This window comes from Setaria viridis, chromosome 4 (genome assembly GCF_005286985.2).
Source record: "Setaria viridis chromosome 4, Setaria_viridis_v4.0, whole genome shotgun sequence".
Taxonomy (NCBI): domain Eukaryota; kingdom Viridiplantae; phylum Streptophyta; class Magnoliopsida; order Poales; family Poaceae; genus Setaria; species Setaria viridis.
This window is the reverse complement of record NC_048266.2, coordinates 39,086,921-39,110,160: the sequence shown is the minus strand read 5'-3', so window position 1 is coordinate 39,110,160 and position 23,240 is coordinate 39,086,921. Positions and strand designations below refer to the sequence as shown.

Genomic DNA, 23,240 nt, shown 5'->3' with positions numbered 1-23,240 from the left:
CATCGGGCGCGCACGCGCGTGATATGTACGGCCGAAGGAAGAAGACGGGGCACAGTGCGGCTGACGTGCGGGTCCCACCTGGCGGTGAGGGAAAGAGAGGGAGAGGGCTGTGGCGGTTTGGCTGGCCAGTGGTTCAGTTCCTTTTGTATTTAGTTTGAATTTTGAATTGAATTTAAAATTCAAACACACTCAACTTTGAAAGTCAAATAAAATCCAATAAGAATCAACTCAAACTAGCACGCAAGCTTGAAATCAAATTTGGAGATTATTTATTAGGGAATTTCTAGGAAAGAGTAGAATTTGACATCCATTTTTAAAAGAGCACACACAATTCAACCAAAAAATTTTAAATTTTCGTGAAGACTAACACAATTAATATCACTTAATTTTGAGGGATATTACATCAGCCAAGAATTCGCATCTCGTAGTAGCATGATTTCTGAAACTCTTTCACAACCTTTTGGCGATCCGAGGCATCAAAAGCTTCGTGGCACTGTCAGTAGCAAGACACGGAGCTTCTCGGTGCTTCCAATATAACAGGGTCTGTAAGATCATATTCCCTTTTCATGGTCCATGTCGATCGAGCTGACACTATTTCCACACTCAATTCCCAGAAGAAAGCCGGTCGCGTGATCTTTCTACGGCCGGTGATGAATCTCTTGGTGCTTCACGTACACCAACTCTCTAATTGGACACACACCAGTTTCCCCTCCAGTCAGAGACGATGTTTTGGTGTACGGTGTGTCGGCAGCACGCAGTCGCGAAAATGTCGTGCCAGAGTTGATCGGTGGACGAATGCCTTGACCCCACTGCTTTCGTGTCAAAAAAAAAGGTACACGATCAAAAGTGTTGGTAACGTCGTTACCTGAAACACACCTAGCTAGTTTGACTACTGCATGTAGACACACGAAGCAGCTTTATTTGCATTGGCTGCTGGCAGATGATGCAAGCTGCACCCTTTTTTCAGCGTTGCTGCTGTGCCCATCATTCCATCGTTCTATCTCCAGGAGTCCAATCTCTGTCAGCAACAAGCAGTGTGCGTGGGGGAAAAGGAGGCGTGCAAGACAAATGCAATGCAAAGCCACTTTCTGAACAGAAGTAAGAGAAGCTCCTGTTCCTATCGCTTGGCCCAACTTGCTGGCCTTCGATACATGGAGCACGTGGCAGATAATGGAATAGGCTCTGAAAGAAGGTCAAAATTTTCAAGTTCATGCCAGAACACACATGGTATGGAAATCTAGTTACACTAACGGCCGCTCAGGCGGCGACCGTCCACCCCACCGCCGCCACCCATCCCTCCCCTCGCCGCCACCGGAGGGGTCGGCCAGAAGCCACCTCCAAGACGGCGGCGGCGGGGCCTTACTGCCTCGGTCCAGCCACGGGCGAGAAAATGGCGGCCGTGGCGGAATCGCCGACCAGGGTGACGGCGGCGGCTCAGGAAGCCGGATCCGGCGTTGTGGAGGCTGGATCCGACGATGGCGAACCCGCGCGGAGCAGTGACGGCGGCAGTCCCGGGCGAGCAGACGAGGATGGCGTCGAGATGGAGATGTGGTGTAGCGCGCCGACCAGGGCGACGGCGGCAGCTCGGGAGGCCGGATCCGGCGACGGCAGACCCGTGCGGAGCCGGGATGGCGGCGGTCCTAGGCGAGTAGATGAGGATGGTGTCGGGATGGAGATGCGGTGTGGCGCCGGGCTGCGGTTGCGGGGCGGCGCCGAGCTGCAGCGTAGCGCGGCCGACGGCGACCCGTGAATGAGAGCGACGCGGTTACGGCACCAACGTGGATGTAGGCCGGGAGGAGCGTGGCGGCCGGGTGGAGCGCGCGGCGACCGGGAGGAGAGAGCGGCTAGATGGAGCGCGCGGTGGCCGGGAGACGTGCACCGGGAGGCGCGCCGCGGCCAGGAGGAGCAATGCTGGGAGGAGCACACGGCGGACGGGAGGCGTGGCTGCGTGCGGGTCGGCGCCGGGACAGCTGGTGGTGGGAGCGGAGGCAAGCTGGCCGGAGTGCCTGACACCACCTCGGCGCTACCTTTCTTTTCTCCTCGTCGGCGACGTAGGTCTACAATGTTGTGATACTGCCGTGGTGGTGGGGCCGGAGGGTGCAGGGTACGCTCATGGCACCATGGTGGTGATGCGTGATGTGCTGGGCCATCCTTCTAGCGCAGACGTCACGGAGGTGACGGGGAGCGAGAAGCTGCTGCAAGCGATGCTCGGCGGCAAGTCGTGAGACACCGGGAGGCGCGCCGCCGCTGGGAGGAGTGCGGCCGGGCAGAGCACGCGGCCAAGAGGAGCGCACGGTTGCGAGGAGGAGTGCGGCAGCTGGAAGAAGCGCACGGCGTCGGCAGGGAGGTGCAGGCAGTGGAGGGCGCTGCGCGTGGGCAACGATGGAGGGTGGCGACACAAACGGAGGTGGAGGTAAGGTGGCATGGCAAGTGGAGGCACGGCGGCAGCGTTGCCTCGGATGGTTTGCCGTGGCAGTGGTCCAAAAGTGCCGAGCCATGTACGTGCAACGAGGGATTGTATTGCTCTGGGCGAAAGCCCTCACCGGCCTTCATGCTAGTGGGCATGATGGCGGCGTCCTAGGATGTTGTCTTCCCCGTTGGAGGCGTTATGTTGGAATTACGACCCTGCTGCATGGGATTCTCTGGGTGAAAACCCTGTCCAGATCCTGGACAAGCGATGGTGGCGCCATTGGCGTCGTGCCCTCCTTGGAGACATCGTCTCTAGAAACCCAACTTGGTTCGTGGCATTGCTAAACCATTGTCATGGGAGGCCATAGCCGAGGGTGGCAACTCTGTCGCGCGGTGAGCTGAATGGGTGTTGCCGAGCCCATGTGCAGGCGATCGAAGTTATGGTGGCGACCAGGGGTTGTTGCATGGTTGTCGGTTTTGACTGCTTGCAGCGGACCGCGGCGGCTGATGTTGCTTGGCAGCAGTCAATGCGATGTGGGATTGCGTTGGAGGACGGCGCTTGCGGCATCGGCAGCGTGGGACGACTAGGCTTGCAGCGGACCGTGGCGGGTTGCTCAACTTTGCTGGGCTATCCGGTGCAGTATATCTTCGGAAGAGGGCGCAAGCGACTTCTCTAGCTTGCTGACACGGCGGAGAAGGCTATGTATGTGGGTGAAGCAACGAGACGAGGTCGACACACTACGGTAGCTTGGCTGATCAATGGAGATCTTGGGGAGCGGGGCAATATCGCTCAACACTCTGACAGCAACAAAAGAAACAGAACTGCGATATGGAGTACTACGGTGGGCGTGGCGAGGCCCCCGCGCGTTGTGTTATCATGGCGGCGACTACGAGGCAGCTTTGCGAGAGGTCCGGATCCGGTGCTATCACCCTGTCAGGTGGAGAGTGATGTTGCAGCGGCATTACGACGGAAGGTCCTTCGTGGCGGTGGTCTTATCGGTGCGGTGCAGTTTGCTTCTCTGTTCAACATCGACACTAGGTTACGCTGGGAGGTTTCAGTGACTTCTTGACCGTGTGTTTGGTGGTACGGGCTGCGGTCAGGCTTCGGTTATATCGCCGAGGTGTTGAGAGGAGTGGAGTTCGGCAACGGTTGATGTCCCAATCCAACTGGCCGATGTGTTGTAGAGTTGAGTTGCGTGTGAGGGCATGGTGCGACATGCGTTGAGGATCCAATCCAACCTGTCGGTGTTTGCATCATTTTTTCTTTTTTTTCCATCCAGTCTGAACTTCATCTTCTTTATTAATACAATCCGCAGCTCGGTTCGTTAAAAAAAAAAGAACACACATGGTGATATGGAAATCCATGTCTGTCTTCTCATGGATAGAAACATGTAGCTAGGTCCAAGTTGCCAACTGGCCATGGCTATAGCAAACAGTATGAAATCCGTGTATCGTGGTCAACTAGCACACGGTTTGAGTGAGTCCCACTAATTGCTTCATTATTAGGTGCGTTTATTGACGTTCTCACATAAAAATTGCAAAAAATCCCCAAGAAATTGCACTGACCAAGTTGATTTCTCTTCTTACATGAGGTTTTATTGCAAATAAAGATCGACCTACCCCACTAGATATTTATTTTTGCCTCTGTATGCGGTTTCCTAACAAAATGTTTTTTTTGCCTCTATCTGTTTGGTTTAATTTCACCGTGTCGCCTACAGGATTTGCTCGTGCGGATTATGCCATGTAACTAATAAGAGAGAGAGAAGGAAAAAAAACAAACTCATCACAAGTCGAAGGATAGAAAACCAAACCATACCACATCAACTTGTTTTTTTTAAAACGAACATCAACTTGGTTTTCACTTACATGGTATGGTTTGTACTTTATGTATAAGCTCATTTAGAATACCAACTAAGGTGGAGAGTCAAACAGACAGACAGACATTCTTTATATTCACGTTATGTTATCAGCATTGTCTTGCATTCTTGATCTGCATCTTTAAACTCATAATCAATCATAGCTTGGACCTACCTGGAAGTAATTATTAATATTTATTATTAATGGTTAATCATCCAATGCAACCAGCATGTCATGTAGAAGTGAGACATCTCGTTAAGTATATGACAAGAACAAAAAAGGTGAAAACCAAAGCGCATCGAAATAGCATGTTGGCTTTTACAATAAAATCACTTATAGGGGAACTCGAATCAGATTAATACATATGGGGCTTTATGCAAATATTTATTTTTATCACGTGATACCTTCTTGGTCGTTGAACTAGGTGGTAGATGCTCAACTATGCACTTGTTGGACAGAAGGAACAAAAACGCAGCCTAACTTATTGAGAGGAAAACAATGGTCATCATTGGATATACACATTGAGAAATCGAATTGAACTTCTCCAAAAAAAAGTGAGAGAGGATATACAAATGGGCAGCAATGCGACAGCATGACCCCACGACGCTCTCAAAAGGACGTAGTTTTGATAACATGCATGTGCAACAACACTAAGCACCGAAAGAAACCATTAGGCTGGGTGCTACGTAGTTCCTTCGTTCTAAATTATAAGTTATTTCAACTTTTTTTAAAAGTCAAAGCATCTCAAGTTAAATCAAATTTATACAATAAAGTGTTAACATTTATGATATTAAATAAGTATCATTAGTTTCTTCATGAAATATATTTTCATAGTATATTTATTCGGTGCCATAAATCTTTATGATCCTCTTTATAATTTTGATCAAATATAAAATTGTTTGAACTCTTTACGAAAATTGAAATGCCGTAATTTGGAACACCTTTGGTTGTCAGGCTCGTGAGCGACGTACTGACGTTAGACAAGACAGATCTTGATGCGGCCACATGACAATTAGTCCTCCTCCGGTATGGGCCTATGCTGCCAAGTCTTCTAGCTAGCCTATCTTCTGAAGCCAAACACTAACAGCATGTGCAGATATTCTATTAAAGCATGTCTATATTATCACAGCAGCTCTCATTATATCCTGAATATATGTGCTGTATCCTGATCATGTCAGTTTCATTGTCTCGTACAATTAACCTACAAGCTTTAACTTTCTTAAGCTACATGCACACATCATATTAACTGCAACAAATGTTCATGAATTGGGTGGGTCCTTTGCTGAATTAATGTTGCTTGTTGCTTTTGCATCCTCTGCTTTTTCTGTTTTTTCCGGAGTCAGAAACATTGGCTGTCGTCAACAAGGTAACCGGAAGGACTCGTCAACTCATCGGCAGCCATTATCAAAAAAAAAAAAAAACTCATCGGCAGCCACAACCACAAGCAGTGCTATGATGTTGATGACCTGCAGCTGCAGGCCGGCAGGGTCACGTAGCATGCACGCTCAGGCTATCAGCTCGCCATCAATATTTGGCGAACTCAAACAAAGCATTCGTCCATGCCCCATCAGTCTAAGAGCAGACAGCCCTAGCGCGTGGCGCGTCAGAGCTTCAGGGTGAGCCGGCGACGGGGAGTTTGTTAGAATAATAGCCCGCGGAAGCAACGATTAATCTACTAAGATAATGTATACGAGATCATAGATGACACTGGAGGCACGATATTTGTTGACGAGGTTCCGCCGAAGCCTACACCTGGGGCATGACTACGTGCGCTCCTCCCCAAACTGCAACACCGGTCGCTTCGGCGTCTCAACAATACGCCGCCTCCCCCTACGAGCTTGTCACTATGTCATCATGGTTACAACAGCGGTCCTCTCTCATATTGATGAGGAGCCCAGGTTACAAGAGTTCGACACATATTCTACACCCTACCGCTAATACAATTCCAAGTCCAAACATAACCAACTAGTACACAATATTCGACACAATTCTAACAAACTCCACCTTGCCAAATATTCACCATCTTGAAGCCGTCATGCGTGAACCTCCGTGTACACCGAACTTGGGTTGTTGACTTTGTAGCTCAAGAGGAGCCACCCGACGAGTCTGACCTAGCCTCAGACCCGACACCTTCAGAAGACACCGCTATCCCTGCAACTCCATCTTACATGACTCCACTTGCAACTGTGCACCCTTGTACAGATGCAACGCCGTTCTCTCTCCTATAATCACAGCCTTGTCTCCCTTCATGATCTTCATGGTCTTCCCATCCAGCTCAGCTCGGAATAACATACCATCATCATGTAGAGCTCCAAGCAAAATTAGATTCCTACGTAGCCCCAGCACATGCCTAACACCCCGATGCACCTGCTCAACTCCATCTTGGGTCTTGATCTTGATGTCGTCTACTCCAATAGCACGGTAAACCGTGTCATCATCCAAATAGGCTAAGCTAAAATCACTAGACTTGTAAAAAGTGAACCACTCCTTCTTGTGTGTTGCATGAAAAGAGCTAGCTGAATCTAACACCCACGCTTCAGTTGACTGCACGCTATCTGATACCGAGAGAACATCACCATCGCTGTTCGAGTCACTCTTAGAAATTGCAACATTAGCACTTGCCTTCGTATTCAATTCTGGACAATCCCTCCTCACATGTCCTAACTCATCGCAATCAAAGCACCACACTTTCTTCTTCTTCTTTTCCTTCACCTTCTCCTAGCTACGCTCACCTTTGACCAGCAACGCATCACCAAGAGGTCCATCCACTGCATTGTTCTTTCTCCTTTGTTCCCGAGCCAATAACGTTGTAGTAATATCCTCAACTTTGATGATTTCCTTGCCGTACATCAAAGTCGCGATCACGTGCTCATAACATGACGGAAGTGAAGACAGAAGAATAATTGCCTTGTCTTCATTATCAACCATCACACCCAGTTGCTCTAGGTTCGTGACCATCTAACTGAAAACATTGATGTGCCCTGCAAGATCCAACCCTTCCAGCATCTTCAGCTTGTACAACTTCTGCTTTAGATACAGCTTGATCATCACTGTTTTTGACATGAATTGAGTTTCCAGCTTGTCCCAGATATCTTTAGTCCTATAACATGGTGCATGACTTGGTATGACAGACATAGCCGTATGGTTGTAGCCGCTTTCTGCTTAGAGCAAGAAGCGATATATTTATTGCGGAAAGTATCCCGGATCCCACTGATAACGAGTCATTTAGCTTCAATTTCTTCAGTCTCGCAAGCGGGTCCGCATGCAACAAAAGAAATTGTATTTGCCTACTACTCCGACCTTGCCCTGCCGCTAGCGTCTGCTTCTCCTCCCAGTCATCCTCCTCCATCTTCTCTGGCTTCTTCTCCTTCAGGCCCGTCAAGTTCCCCTGTTGCGTCAACTGATCCTTGACCCTTATCTGCCATAATCCAAAGTTGCCAGAGCCATCAAACTTCACCACCTCAAATCTGCCTACTGTCAACATCCTGCTGACATGCGGTTTGATCGATCCTTTGTTGCCGGTAATACTGCCCAATCCGTCTAACTTGTCGGTTGGTTCAATAACGTCTGGTACTACCTCTCCGCTATCTGACCCCATCAGACTTGCTACCGATGAGAAGCTTCACTTGCGAATAGCTGCACATGAGACTCCTTGGCCCACAATCAAGCACCTCCAAACAACTCCTGCGCAAATTGTAGAGAATCTCTTTGCGATTTCTACGTTGCCTTGCACCTTTCTGCTCGCCTTGCTTGACTTTCTGCCAAGCAACACCGCGTCCTCAGGTTTTATATCCACGCGTGACCCAACCCGATCCGACTCTACTTGCAACACAGCAGTTCGATTCCTAGCCCTGCACTCCTTTCCAAACCGGAACCGCCTATGTCACGTACCATCCGAGCAATATTCTCGTTCCAGCAGGCCCTCCCGACAAAACTGAAAAAAGAAATCTGCCTTGAAATCCTTGTTGAACTGCCTCTAGAAACTAAATAGTCACGGTCGATACTAAGCCTTCCAATTAAATCCTTGTAACAACACAACCAGGGTCCCATATTGTCTCCAACATGCACGTACCCTGCATTATGCGCAAACAAACAAGAAAAATAAGACCCCAAGTCCTTTACTCGAGGCACCTGGGCACGTTCCAAACTCCATCTCACTACAGCTCGCCTTGCAAGTCGCGACAGTCCAGGTCTTCCACGGTTTCACCATGACCTCTTCCTGTGTACTTGTCACCCATGACACTATACGTCCGCCAACATCATCGTATACGCTCTGCCGTGAGCTCCGCCTTGCGCTCTCTGTATGCAGACCTAGCTGTTGCAGCCACGCCCTCATGCACCACCTGTGCATGAACATGCCGTACCACCCTATCGTCGACACAATCTGCTCGTCATGCCACAATACCGCCTTTATACAATGGTTACATCACCGTTATCGTGATGCTCCCACGCTCCAATCTATCCGGCCATCACCTGCGTCTGGTCACCGGTCTGATCCCGAGCCGAAGTCGCCGCCCTTTTCACGTCATCTTCAACGGCCACTGTGTTGGTCCAATCACCACGCCTAGTCGATCCTCACCAACTGCATCCCATCGAATGGTCCAAGCCTCTTGCTTGAAGTGTTCGACACCACCGATTAAATCGCCGATCGCTGCCATGCTCCACCTTGCGCCGCATCGAGCACTTCCGCAACGCTTGTTGAGCATGATCCTCGCGTCTCCACGGTGATCTCCATACCATCTTTAGATCCAATCTAACCATAGATCTGATACCACTTGTTAGAATAATAGCGCGTGGAAGCAACGATTGATCTATCGAGAGAATGTATGCGAGATCACAGACGACATCGGAGGCACGATATTTGTTGACGAGGTTCAGCTGAAGTCTACATCTCGGGGCATGACTACGTACGCTCCTCCCCAACCGCAGCACGGGTCGCTCCGGGGTCCTGGCAACACGCTGCCTCCCCTTGGGAGCCTGTCACTATGTTGTCATAGTTACAATAGCGGTCCTCTCTCGTATTTATAAGGAGCTCGAGTTACAAGAGTTCGACATATATTCTACACCCTACCGCTAATACAACTTTAAGTTCAAACGTAACCAATTAGCACGTAATATTCCACGCCATTCTAACATAGGTGAGGGATACGCGCGTCAGTGGAGGCGTATGCGTGCGGGCTTGCGTAGGAAGAAGAAGACTGCCCGGAGCCAGGGCATGGACGAGGACTACGTCGTGGTCACATCGGTCGCCCAGAGGACTGAGCCTGAGCCGGATGCTGTTTATTCATGGCGCCGCGCGCTCTGCATCTGACTGCGAAAATGAGGGAACACTGGAGCAGTTCAAGCTCCGTGGATTCCACTTTACGTGTCTTCTCCAGCTCTCGATCCATCAATCATTCCACACACACCAAGGAGCGACTAGCGAGGAGCTAGAGAGAGGAGCGTATGGCGTCCACCATCCTGCTCTGAATCTCTGATCCGTCATGTCTTTTACTGTCTTCTTGCCAACCAGGCAGAGGACCAGCAGGGCGCCGGCCAGGCCCCCACGCGACTGACCATCCGGCCATTCTCTCTCTGTCGTCTGTCTCTCTCTCGATCTCAATCATGCCCTTCATCATAAACTCTGCATTTAAACTTGTGTCTCAACAGGAAGAGGATGGTGAAAAGGAGGAAGGGGAAAGGCGTTTCGGGTGTCGTGGGTGCATGTTCGTTCTTCCCCTGCTTTACAATTTCTCGCTTTGAGCCTGACATGTGGGGCATGCAACATGGGTGTTGAGGAAAAAAAAATGCATGCAGTAGTAGCAACCGGAGGCCTTTTTCTAGGCTGAGAAAAGGTGCACATAGGTGCACTTTTTGAATCTCATCTTATTTTATAAAAAGAATGGCTTTTTGAATCTTGACTAGCTATGGCGGTGTAAGTCTATTTGATCGCCTAGACAATGACTTGGATTTAGGGCAAGATGTGGGTGTAACTTTAGTTTCAAAATGAATGGAATTTAAAAGGATTGAATAGTTGCACTGAGTCCTTTGAGGAAACAAAAAAACCTCAAACTAAGGAGTATATGACTTAAAGAGTCTATTATATAATTGTGCTCCTTTCGACTAAAAAAAAGGAATCTAAAGAATTCAACGGACATAAATCTGATTGATAAGTAAAGGAAAACAATGCTAGCGACTTTGTGCTAAATAATTACTCCATTTACTCAGATTTGTTGCTCTCTCAAATTTTTTGTTTTGTGCTCCTTAGGACCATTGTTTAAAAAAATATAAAAAGACAAACACACATTTGTAGATTAGCAATGGAGAAAATATTTTTTTGACCGAAGTCAGCGGGGGAAGCCCCTATCTATTTTTTTTATATTTTTTTTCAGATCTGTTTAATTCGCTCCCATGAGGAGTCAAACCCAGGTCTACTGGGTGCTACTTAGGTGCTCTAACCTCCAGATTAAAGGTCCTTTTATGCAATGGAGAAGATATCAGAGTGATATATAATGAACTGAACATGTTCACTATTGCATCTATTCCAAATTCTCGTTACAAGAGTTTTTGAGGGAGAGAAAAATACTGGATGATATTATTAATTGGTACACATGCAAATCTTCTCTCTCTTTTTTGCAAAGCATGATAAAATTACATAAATATCATCATAGTTTACTATGGTTGCCAATGCTATCTCTAGAAATCTCCCCTTCTCTATCAATATATCGAATGTTGTACGGTAGACCTTTTGCCTGTTCTATATTTTTTTAAAGATGTATACATTTACAAATGGAGATGAACAGCATTTTTATATATAAATATCCAGGTCTTAAACTACTAGAACCAAAGCAAAATTGGAGTGGTGTTGCTAGTACAATAAGTTTGGCACATCTAGGTTGTCACACTGCAGATGAAGAAAAGCTGGGAGAGTAGGCCGGGGTGGGTAGGTGAAGGTAGCAATTCTTGTGGGCAGAGGTCCACCATAACTCTCAGTCCCAAATCAAGACCTCTTCGTCTTCTCTCTCTCCCTCTCCCCCGCAGTCCAGCACAGCGCAGTACTACTGCCGGGACAGCTCCCCGTTGGAATCACTCTCCTCCATATATGCATACCCTCCCTTTCCTTCTCTTCTCCCTTCATCTTGCTCATACCCAAAAAGGCCAGAAAAGATGAGAGAAAAGGGAGTAGTAGTGAGAGGAGATGTGAGAGTGTGTGAGAGAGAGAGTACAGGTAGGATCAAGAAGCCGTGAGAGATTAAGATCAAGGAAAAGTGGGCTACCTAGAGAGAGAGATCAGGGAGCCTTTTCGTCTTTGAGGGGAATGTTGTCTGGCTCGGGGGCGCCGCTCTTTCTCTGACCTGCTCCTTTCTCCTCCGATCCATCTCGCTCTTCCTCTCTCCTGGAGGTCGATCGATGGGCAGGAGTGAGAGGAGATGGGTGTAGATCTCGGACCAGGCTTCATTCCCCCCAAAAGGAAGGGCTCCCCATGCTCTCTGCCTCCTTCAGAGCTCGTGTCCCAAGTTTTCTTGGGCAAATCTGAACCGAGTAAGCTAGCTAATCTGCTGAAAATATATTGCACTTGTTTTTCCCCTCTCTGCAGTTCTCTTGGGCGTATGGGTAGAAAGAAATTTGGATCTTGTGGCTGGGTGAGGCATGGTGAAAGGCTGCATGAGATGCAGATTGGTGTAATGATGGGTGGGCATGACTGCATGACTGACCAGTGGCCTGTTGCACACATACCCATGGCTAGCTCATGTGGGGGATCTTCTCTCCCTCTCTTTCCCTGCCAATAATTAGCCGGTGATGACTGCTGGGAGAGAGGAGGTGAGGGAAAAGTTGCCATCATCACTTGCTGATTAATGGCCATATATACATCTTCTTCCCTAATAAATCGATCCCTCCCATCCCATGCATGCAAATCCTTCCTCTAAATCTGATGGTTGGAGGCGTGTATTCAGGTTTAAATTCTTTTCTTCAGTTCTCATCTCTCTTTTTATTCATACATATATTCTGAAATGTTTACCCAACTGTTTCATTTCTTTTCTTTTTATTTAGAACTTTAATTGTTTACTTCCAGTATACTCTAGAACTTCCTTCTGCTCTATATATACATTACCATGTTTTTCTAGTTTATGTATGTGGCTTTAGCTTAAATGAATAAGAACATATCAATAGGTTTTATTTTGTGTCCTTGTAGTTTAATTATTTGGAACCATTTCTCTATTGTGTTCTATCTGTAGAGCAATGGAACTTTTAGTACCAAATAACCATGCATCGAACCACTAGGAAACAAATGAACATCGTCATGCATGTATAATTTCCTACCTTGTATTTTTACGAAACAATAATAGCTAATTATGGAGATGTTACTCCTCCAGAACGTAATAGTCAGAGATGCTTGCAGATCTTGTCCACTCCTTGGAAACATGAAGTGTTGTATAGTATAATCTAGTACTTTAAGCAGGCTGATTTCTTTGAGATCTTTTAATATTTGTATGTCAGAACCCTAAAGAGTCAAGAGTGGGATATATAAGTTATATTGTTCAGTCATTGACATCGATGCATTGATGTTTGTGTAATCTTGTTGCTATTCAATTAGCTAGCTCTGACCTGCTTCCTGTTTGAAGCCTTTGATGAACTCTAGCAAGTTAGCTTCATTCCCCATATTCATGTTGTACCTTGCCTATTATTTTTTGTGTCGAGATGCTTACACCTTTGGAGAGTTAGCTATATGTTAATGCTTGCTAGAGCTAGCGGCATGGTGTTTCCAATGCATCCAAATCCCTAAATATTCTCTTGCTATGTCGAACACATTGTCTTGTTAGGATTCCATCTCTTTTTGTAGTTTTGCTCCGATCCGCTTCTTCAGAAAATGGATGTCTTCGCTGCATGAGCATGACATGGTCACTTGCTTGTCAGACCTTGAAGTTTTTTGTCTCCATAATATCATTTTTTTCAAAGGATGCTTTCTCGTACTCCTTCCATTTCAGAGTGAAATAATGTGTGGTTTAATTCGGTGCAGCCTACAATATTACATTTTGGACATCGGTATCTATTATGTGATATAGCTCATGACTATAAATCAATGTGGCACTAAATTGTATCATATAAAGCCTCCAAGGATGACAACTCAAGCTAGTATTTGGATATTATTTTTTTTAATTTTCTCTCTTCTCTTTATGTTCTTATTAGTATTTCCTTTGTACATCGGGTCATCGGCGATGATGAGTTGGTGCAATATGGTGGGCTACATGTTCCCTGGGACATGTGCTCGACCTCCTGACGATGGCGTAGCTCTACCGTTGTAATCTTTGCGGAAGCTGGATTTTTTTCATTATCTAAAAAACTTAACTGTCAGTTTATGAAGTTTGAATTTAAAAATGGCGTGCATGCCCTATAGTCTAGAATAAATGGTCAGTCAACATCTACTGCATGTGTCAATTATGTGTGCCATATATGGTAAAATATATGTATGCCAAAAATACATTAGAATAAACAGGAACTTCCTACTAGCGACTAATCAACGCACAATAGTAGCACTACTAGCTGCAACTGAAACAAGAACGCAGAAAGCATGAGACATCACAATCATCATTCAGTAATTTCTCTTTCACATAACTAAACCAAACTGCCATTATATTCCACATGATCATGGACGATGTACCTCCACATTATATTCCACATTCCACATCCATATACAATTAACCAGTGACACTGTCAAAGTACACGTACGATGACACAGGCAGCTGCTGCTGGGTACACGCTTGCAACACAGACTGAAGCTTGCTGTGCACTTGGGGCGTGATTGGTTGTAGTGCGCGCCTCGAGGCAGGATGGCGGGACGGTGCAGGCTCAAAGCAGCTAGGATGCGTTCGTGCAGGTAGTCATGATTATTGGTTGTTTTTGCTGTTGATTCTGTATGAGATGAGCTTTTGTTTGGATGCATGGAAGTGTCGTGAAGTTCTAGCTAACTAACATATTACACATGAATCCATAAACCGTGTGTGTGTGCACCAAGCCATCCCAGCTGGAAGGGGCAAGTGAACGAGGCGGTGCAGGTTTATGGTGGTGCAGATAGGGGAATCCAAGTGCACGAAACGCCGGATGGTCCCTAGTATGGTCTCCTCCTGCTACCAATCACGCCCTTGGAAGCGTATAGCACTGTGCTCCTACGCTGCATTTCATATGTTTACGTCAGCCCACGGACATACTGAGACCTTTCTACACGCATCACGTACGTATCCGTGTACTATACCTGAGACATGCCTGTGCATGAGGCCGGGCCCATGAGCAGTGACCACACGGGTAGCAGTCCGGTCAGCATCTTTCCTGTCCTGGCAGCTTCTCTCTCGTCTCTTGACGTGAGGGCTCATGCAGAGACGACACAGATGCAGGAACGCCACTCCTGCCAGGGAGGTAGCAGCAGCTTCTTCCATATCTCCAGCCATGCCGATACGAATTCGATTCTGCTTTCACGTCACAGAAGAAGAGAACAGTACAGTCGCCTACGCTTCTGCCTTTGTGTTTTCATCGTTTTTTTTTCCTGCATGCTGATGAATCGACTAAACGTACGGTACGGGCAGGCATAGAAGGAATCCCAGCGCAAAACAAAGTTTTTTTCTTAAAAAAAAACTTACGAGCGCAAAACAAAGTGCTTGCAGCTTCTGCTTCCAATGCTGCATGTTTTCGCACGGCACTGGATAGCAGACGGAATGCGATCGCGCGAGCAGCCGTGGTGACATGTGGGCATGGCTGAAAGAAATTCAAGGCATCGTTGGTTCAGAAACTAACGAATATAACACTGAAAAAAATGCTTAAAGAAACACTGAAAAAATGGAGCATTGTCTGTTGTCGCTGCTTGATGACAAAGCAGCCAACTGTAAACTTTTGGCCCAACAAGCCAGTTTGCAGCAGCTCGAAGTCCTCTGCTCTACATGGGCCGCACAAATTGGGCCTACAAACAAACAAACGACCGACCAGGACACTGCCATGTAGCGTCGTTGCTCTCAGAGGGTCCACCCGTCAGCGTCAAGCGGAGACGACGTGCCCTGCCCACGGCCACGATCGGACGGCGCAGTCGGCAGCGGATACCTCCTCGCCGCCATTCCCCCGGCCGCCGAGCTATAGCTCCATGCCTGTCGCCGGACTCGGTCCTTGGCTCGAAACAGAATCATCGGACTCATAGCTCCTTCCAATATAATGTTCAGTTCCTCGGCAAGAATCCCCCGATCACTCTTCTGAAGTGCTCGAATCATTCGGCTTTACTGCACTGCACCAAAGATCTCACGCCCCGAAAGAACCCAATAATGGCGATCACTCGTCTCCGATAACCCCTCCCCCGGCCTCACGCTGCCCGGCACAGCCGGAGCCTCTCATCTGCGATCCTTTTGCTGGGTTCAGGTTACAGGTTTCTGAACCAGCTGAATTGCACACTGAAAACACATGTGTACTGTCTGACTTGACAGTTGACACTTGCTTAGTGCCTGTACGGTGCAGACTTGTCCTGCGAAACCTAGCTGAATTGCACACTGAAAACACGTGTACTGTCTGACTTGACAGTTGACACTTGCTTAGTACCTGTACAGTGCAGTGCAGTGCAGACAGGTCCTGCTAAACCTATGATCGCCCAAAGTGCTCCAATCATTCGCTTTTAGTAGCCCACCACCAGTGCAACGGTCTCACCCCGGCCAAGATGAAATAATCGAACGGATGATCGAAAAAAGGAACGTGAAAGCAAGCTCTCGATCGATCGAGATCGATGGATCCACATCGACGCATTCAGTCGCTAGCTGCACTTTCCCTCGCAAAGGCCATGGCCGCACATGCTACAGCTCCAAAGTCCCCATCCATGGGGGAATAACTTGTGCTGTGGAGCCGGAGCTTTACAATAATGGAGGAGGAGCTAGGGCTAGGGGTTCGACGTTTGACCGCCACCCACACCAACCAAAGAAACCCTTTCGACATATCATCACTTTGGCAGAATTATTGGAAGCAAAGCAAAGGGAATGGATGGATTGCGCGTGAACCCACCCCCACACACTTTGCCCGGCAGTGGAGTGAGCCTAGGAATCATTGGAATTTCTCCTTTTTTGAGCACCGGGTGGTTGTGGACATCGTCCTTCATGGTACACTCCTGCAGTTCCCTTTCTTAAGTCGATTAAAAATCATTTCGTGCAAAATTTCGAAATTCTTTTGATGTTGTCCTCCACAACTTTTTTTTTTCTGATTTGTGATGGAGACATGTTACTGTCGGGTATGAATTACTTCGATTTTCTTGTGTGCAGCAGACCCTCCCTTTTCAGTTTAACGTTGACCCTCCCTGCATGTGTAATCTTGGCACTAGTTTTGGTTCATGTTCATCCATCCAGTCCAGAGTGGTTGGTTAATGTGTTTAGTACAGCAGAACATTCTACTGCGACAAGTTGTATTGATTGCCAAAAGTGAATATAATTGCATCAACTTCATTATAAAAAAGCAGTGCCTCCTCTTTCTACCTCTCTCTACCACCACCAAATGCAACGGTCTAAAGCTATGGAAGAAATGTTTAGGCACGCACGCAGGTGGTTCACAAGTCATGGAGACGTATGGGTTGGTGGTGCGCGGACCAAGTAAAGAAAAACCAAAAAAAATCTGTCTCGCGCATTGTCGGGACACGTACTGCAAACGAACCTTTCTTGTCCTTTCTTCCTCGTGCCAATAATCAAAGCCCAGAGCTTCTTCCATTGCTTCCAAAATCCTTATTTAGCTTTTTATCTTTCCGGCCGGCCCCACTAAAGAACGGATCACTGACGAGTTTTTGTATTCAAATTATCCCTACGTGCAAAACAAAAACAAATGTAGAATCCCATCACATGACACGAAATTGCCATTGGGCATACCAAGCATAGAATGAAACAAAATTAAAATTCATGTGTAATTGCACGTGTAATAGACAAAAATATAACATTATCAGATTATTGCGAAAAAAGGCGATTACTCCAACCGACAATTTGGATGTACAACATGCTAATGACCACATCACATGATTTCACGTAGACAGCAAACTCAAGGAACACATAATCTTCCTCTACTTTCTTCATCAGAAATATCAATGGAGCCACCAATCACCAGCCCTGCCCCTCCCCTACAATTTGGGTGTACAGCATGCCAATGTACCATGAAACAAAATGTAAGAAACACAGTGTTGGCATAGTCATAGAACACTAAGCATATTTGTTTTCTCTAAACAAAGCAGCAGAAATAACACGGTATCAACAAGCGAAACTCAATGACCATACTATGTCAGGTGTGATTATGCATACCTACATCAAAGCATTTATACAGTCATAAGTAGGAGAAGTATTGCACATATGGCTCTCAAGGAACCAGGAAACGGGCAGAGTTGTAGCCATTCACAATCATAAAAGTCTTAACAAGACAGACAGTACAAAACCTTGAACTTACCGTTTTATATAATATATATCACATATCAGGAGGAATTGTGCAACTTTCTACAAAAAGAATTAAGAAATAGTGAGTGATTGCTATCTTTGTGCCTATGGCTTGTAAGCATGCTATCTTTCTTGTTGTGCATTATAGTTTGGATAATGAGCTTGTTAGTTTAGTTCCCATGGTTCAAAGACATGATGTTGACATATCTGATTTTGCAGAACAAAAATCAGGCAAGCCTCTTGAAAATACAGAGAAACATAATTCAACAGATATGAACTGCAATAACTGAGCTTTGTAGCAAGGGTGCTATCACTACTGCATCTTACCTACTTTGAACATAAACTATCAATTGGGCACAAATCTAGCTTCAATGCACAGAAATCTAGTAGGTAGTTGCAAACCTCACCCTCTTCCTTAGGGCCTTTTAATAGAGCGGAATGCAGTTTACCACCTGGATGAAGGGGATGTAGATCAACAGCTGCTCATAAAAATCGATAGCGAAGGGCAGCCCCTTGGTGTCCCTGAAAATCTGCAAGCACTACAACGTAATAGCCATTAGAGTTCACAATAGATCAATCATGAAATACAGATGAACGCACAATGGACGTAATAGACATTATTAGAGGTACGAAAATGCAAGAAAGACTTGAGCATTGATATCCCTGGAACTATCATGGTCATGACACTCAACACAAACGCAATCTATTTTGCAGAGAAACAGACAGCTGCCAAAAGACTTGAGTAGGAAAATCAAGCTGGCTACTCATGGCATGGCTGTAATGGATACCAGGCATATGTTCACTCAGGCATTGAGAAGAAAATGTTCAGAGCCAGGGTCTAAAACTGGCGAAGTAATCAATTACAGGGTTTTTGTCTACACAATATCAACATAGCAATGACATATTTAGTTGTGTTTGACTACTGATGTAAGACTTGGAATTTAACAACCTCCACTTATTTGATCGCAACATCTCATAATCATAGTGGGAGAAGCACCAAGATAGGTTAGTGAAATCAAGAATGGAGAATTCCCAAAATAAAATTAAACTGTTTTCAAGGAACAGAGGTATGTGTCCAGCGAGCTGAAGGAACAGAGGCATGTACCTTCTTCGTGAGGTGGATCAGATTGCTGTAACACCCAAACAACACATGCATACCCATCTCAACATGGTCTCCTTGCCTATCAACAAATGAGCCAACCTTGGCGCCAACAAATGACCAGCACTCATAAATCAACCTTGTCAGGAGATTTCACCCAAGCATATGAACCCCCGAGTAAGGTGTAGTATTACTCGACAAACCTCCCAAATCTCACCCCCTAATCACCATCATCCCAAATAACGTACATTAATTAGGAAAATAATTTTTAAATATGCATGTTTATAGTAAACCAAATCTGGAAGAGCACCCAGACGATAAAGATTCTACATTTTTTTCTTCCATCCAACCTCTGTAGAACCTAGATAGACAAAGAAAATAAAAGGATGGGCCAAGTGAGTTCAACAGAACCTTGCTTGAATTAAATTGTTTTGTATAATGAAGTTGAATACCCACACTGCTGCCAAATCAGTTTAGCTAGCAGGCAAAATCTAGCGGTGCCCTCTACGTGGACAAATCAAAAGAACAGCTAGTAAAATGTTGGGGTCTCTGGAAGCACCAGCATGAAGTGGTGTTCTGGAATTTATTCCGCTCCTATCAACACTTGAGGTGACCTCCAGAAAATAAGCAACGCTTTGTTTCTCCCACATGAAGCATGCCCGAGCAAGTTGTTGCTGAGAATGGTGCCAAATATTAGGTGTGCGGCACATAAGAATCATATTAAAGAAAATAATCAAACTCCAATGTGGGTAATTATGTCAGGCATCTGATGTGCGACCCCAATGACATACCTACACATATTGCGCCGCCGCAGCAGGTTGTTGATCCATCTCCATCCTCTTAGGGGGTGTTTGGTTCCATGGACTAAAGTCTAGTTTGTGTCACATCGAATATTCGAATGCTAATTATAAGGACTAAACATGAGTTAATTATAAAACTAATTACACAGATAGAGGCTAATTTACGAGACGAATCTATTAAGCTTAGTTAATCAATCATTAGCAAATGGTTACTGTAGCATCACATTGTCAAATCATGGACTAATTAGACTTTATAGATTCGTCTTGCAAATTAGTCTCCATCTGTGCAATTGATTTTGTAATTAGTCTATATTTAATACTCCTGATTAGTATCTAAATATTCGATGTGACAGGAATTTTAGGATCTCCTAAAGAACCAAATACCCCCTTAATCGGCAAGACGTAATCTCTTAAGGCTGAAGCATTCTAGCATTTTAACGAAAACTTCGTTGGCATGTTGCTGACTGTGAGGAGGAACACAGACAAACAAGCGTCATCCCACAACATCGTCCTCCGTTTGCAGCAGGACACTGCAGCAGAAGCTTCCTCCTCCGATCCATGGCACAATAAGACACATAGGCGCGATGGGAATCTACGTGGATTCTTGAGTCCTCTCGACTACATTCATTTCGTATATTGACTCTTGGCGCAAGCAAGCGCAACACACAAAAGGCACCAAATAGTATATACAATGAATGCATGCATATCCTTTCTTGTTCTTCGTATGAGAGATTCCATGCATGCATTCTTTTCCTATACGAGATTCCATATTTCCTTGCATCATTCACTACCTAGTAGATGAGGCTCTATGTACGTATTTCGTATATACCCTACAACATATTGTATTGACTGCGTGAGAACAAAAGACGATGGTAGTGGTGTGGTTGTACTCTCTTTTCTTAGCAATTTGAAAAAGTCACCGGAAACAATTTTTGACCATTTCTCTTGGAATAGATTCCGATCCATGTATTCTTTTCCTATACAATCGAGATTCCATATGTCCATATATTGATGATCACTAGCTACTGCGAGATTAGCTTTATGTACGTATTCCGTATCCAACGACTGTATTGTATTGAATGCGAGGGAACATAAGACGATGGTAGTGGTGGCGTCCTACTCCCTCTTCTTTTTCTTAGCAATTTGAAAAGGTCATGGGAAACAAATTTTGACCATTTCTCTTGGAATAGATTAATTATATGTTAAAAAATCAGCTCACATTTAAGACAGTAAGAAATATGAATATATTTGTAGAATTTCTAGCTATTAAACGTGCATATAATTTCAATAGTTGCCGATCTTTTTAAATCCTAACGCACCCTACATAATAAACAAAATGAAGGAGGGAGTACATCCTAGCTGGATCCTTTCTAGAATGCCTCACGACTTACCATTGCATGCGAAAGGGGAAGTGAAATCACTCTAGTCTTCATGCCGTGTGTTATTTTGTATTGCCTCTCGACGGAGGTAACATTCTTGTTTAATATAATGATATATAGCAACAACGTCACGTACCCGAGTCCTCCTAGGCACAACACGTGAGGCATCATAAATTAGATCCCACCTACCATCCTACATGGTTCGTAGATGACTTTCTTTATTCATCAGACTTTATAACATACGAGAAACACAAAATCGTGGATGACGGACGAGAAAAACCCATCCACACACAAAAGGGTTATATGGCCATTTGACACGCGACGTACCAGTCTGGGTGGATTTTAGATGTCCGTCCTCTCCGCACACTCAAAAGACACGTACTCCTTGATTAATATAATAAGTTTCGAAAGCAAAATAAAAAAAGTAAGAAATGATCCTCATGACCGAAATTTATGACGTAATCTTCTCCCCCCTAATGACATTTATTCGATTTAGATATAGACAAGAAAATTGGGGAAGGAAATCGCAGGCCCAAACAAACGCAGGTGCAGCCCTCCGTTCCTCGTTCCCGTACTCGGAGACGCCTCTTATACACGGGCAAACTCGCCTCCTCCCTCCCCACAGAGACGCACGCACGCCTCAACCCAAACAAAAGCCAAGAAGAAAGAATCCAGCCGGCCGTGTCGCGCCGGGCCAAGCACACCTCGCCCTCCCCTAACACCCCAAGCAACCGCGCCGCCGCCATGCAGCAGCCGCCGTGCCGCAGCGCGTCCCCGGCCGCGTCGTCGCTCTGACTGACGTGCGTCGCCGCCCGTCGTCGTCGCTCTGACTGACGTGCGTCGCCGCCCGTCGTCGTCGTCTCGTCGTCGGTCGTCTCCTGTTGAAGTCGAAGAAGCAGCACGTCGTCCGGACTCCGGAGCAGATCGATCGATGGGGGTTCACCTGCTGAAGAAGCAGCACTCGTCGGCGTCGCTGGGGGGCTCGAGCGGCGGGGGTTCGTCGTCGCCGCCGATGCCGCCCAAGGGGTGCATGGCGGTGCGCGTGGTGGGGCCCGGCGGCGGCGGCGGCGAGGGCGGGGAGGAGGAGGAGAGGTTCGTGGTGCCGGTGGGGTACCTGAAGCACCCGCTGTTCGTGGCGCTCCTCAAGGCGGCGGAGGAGGAGTACGGCTTCGAGCAGAAGGGCGCCATCACCATCCCCTGCGGCGTCGACCACTTCCGCCGCGTCCAGGGCATCATCCACCACCAGAAGCACCACGTCTCCGGCGGCGGACACCATGGCCACCACAACAACAACCACCACCACTTCCACATCGCGGGGTGCTTCCGCGCCTGATCGATGCGGGAAAGGGAGATCCGTGCATGGCCATGGATGGATGGATCTTGCAGCCGTGCCAGACTGCCAGCTCCAGCCTGCAGGTGGTTCTCGTCCATCTCGAGCGGATGGATCGAAGAACAATAATAGCACCTATTTTATTTAGGGTTTTTAATTTTCTTGATTATTAGGACTTAGAGATGCAGGCCGCGGATGATCGAAGGATCATGGTTGGTTGCTTGAGCTAGCGTAATCGTGGATCTGCAGGTTTGGACATATGGATCGATGGGTCGTCGTTAGAGTTTTTCTCTAGGTTTCTGATGATGATGATGAAAAGGAAATCAAAGAATCGTGCAGGTTTCAGTGCTTGGACTTTATGCTATCTTCCTTTCCCTTTCCTCTCGTTCTTTCTCTTTTGTGAATGCTATCTACTACCAGTTGTTGGCATATTGTCATGTATATCTTTCCGGTGTAATTTCTCAGATTCCGGTTGGTAGTATTCTCTTTCAGAAAGAAAAGAAATAGCCCTTCAATCCTCATCAAAATTTAGAACTTGAAGGCGGATAAAATTGATCGATCATCAGAAATTTACTCGATGTAATGCTCTTAAAATTTAATAAAGTTTTCCTATATCGAAAAAAATCAGAAATTTACAAGGAGTTAAATTTCGTATGAAACAATTTAATTCCTGCAGCGCTCGTTCTTAACTGGGCTCATCTGATTACATGAAAAGGAGCCCCTTGACAAAGAAAGAGGGGGGGGCATAGCAAAAGCTCTTTTTGAGCGTGTGTTCCCTTCTTTTGTCACATCTCCTCTATTCTCCCAATCAAGCATGTGTTTAGTGATGCATTAGCGCCGCTGATCACGATTCTCTTTTGAACTCGCTGGTAGATAACATAGGAGAACAGCTAGTGCTAATCAATGAGTAGTAGCTAGCATTTGTATACTTGCCGTCCAACAGCCAGCTAGTGGCATATA

General features: G+C 46.2%; 1 protein-coding gene across 1 annotated transcript; it reads left to right on the top strand.

The window, feature by feature from the left end:
- The first annotated feature begins 21,516 nt into the window (after positions 1-21,516).
- Positions 21,517-22,630, top strand: LOC117851544 (auxin-responsive protein SAUR32). Its single transcript, XM_034733368.2, has one exon. The coding sequence runs from the start codon at positions 21,882-21,884 to the stop codon at positions 22,281-22,283; it is 402 nt and encodes a 133-aa protein (XP_034589259.1). The 5' UTR covers positions 21,517-21,881; the 3' UTR covers positions 22,284-22,630.
- The last annotated feature ends 610 nt before the right edge of the window (positions 22,631-23,240 follow it).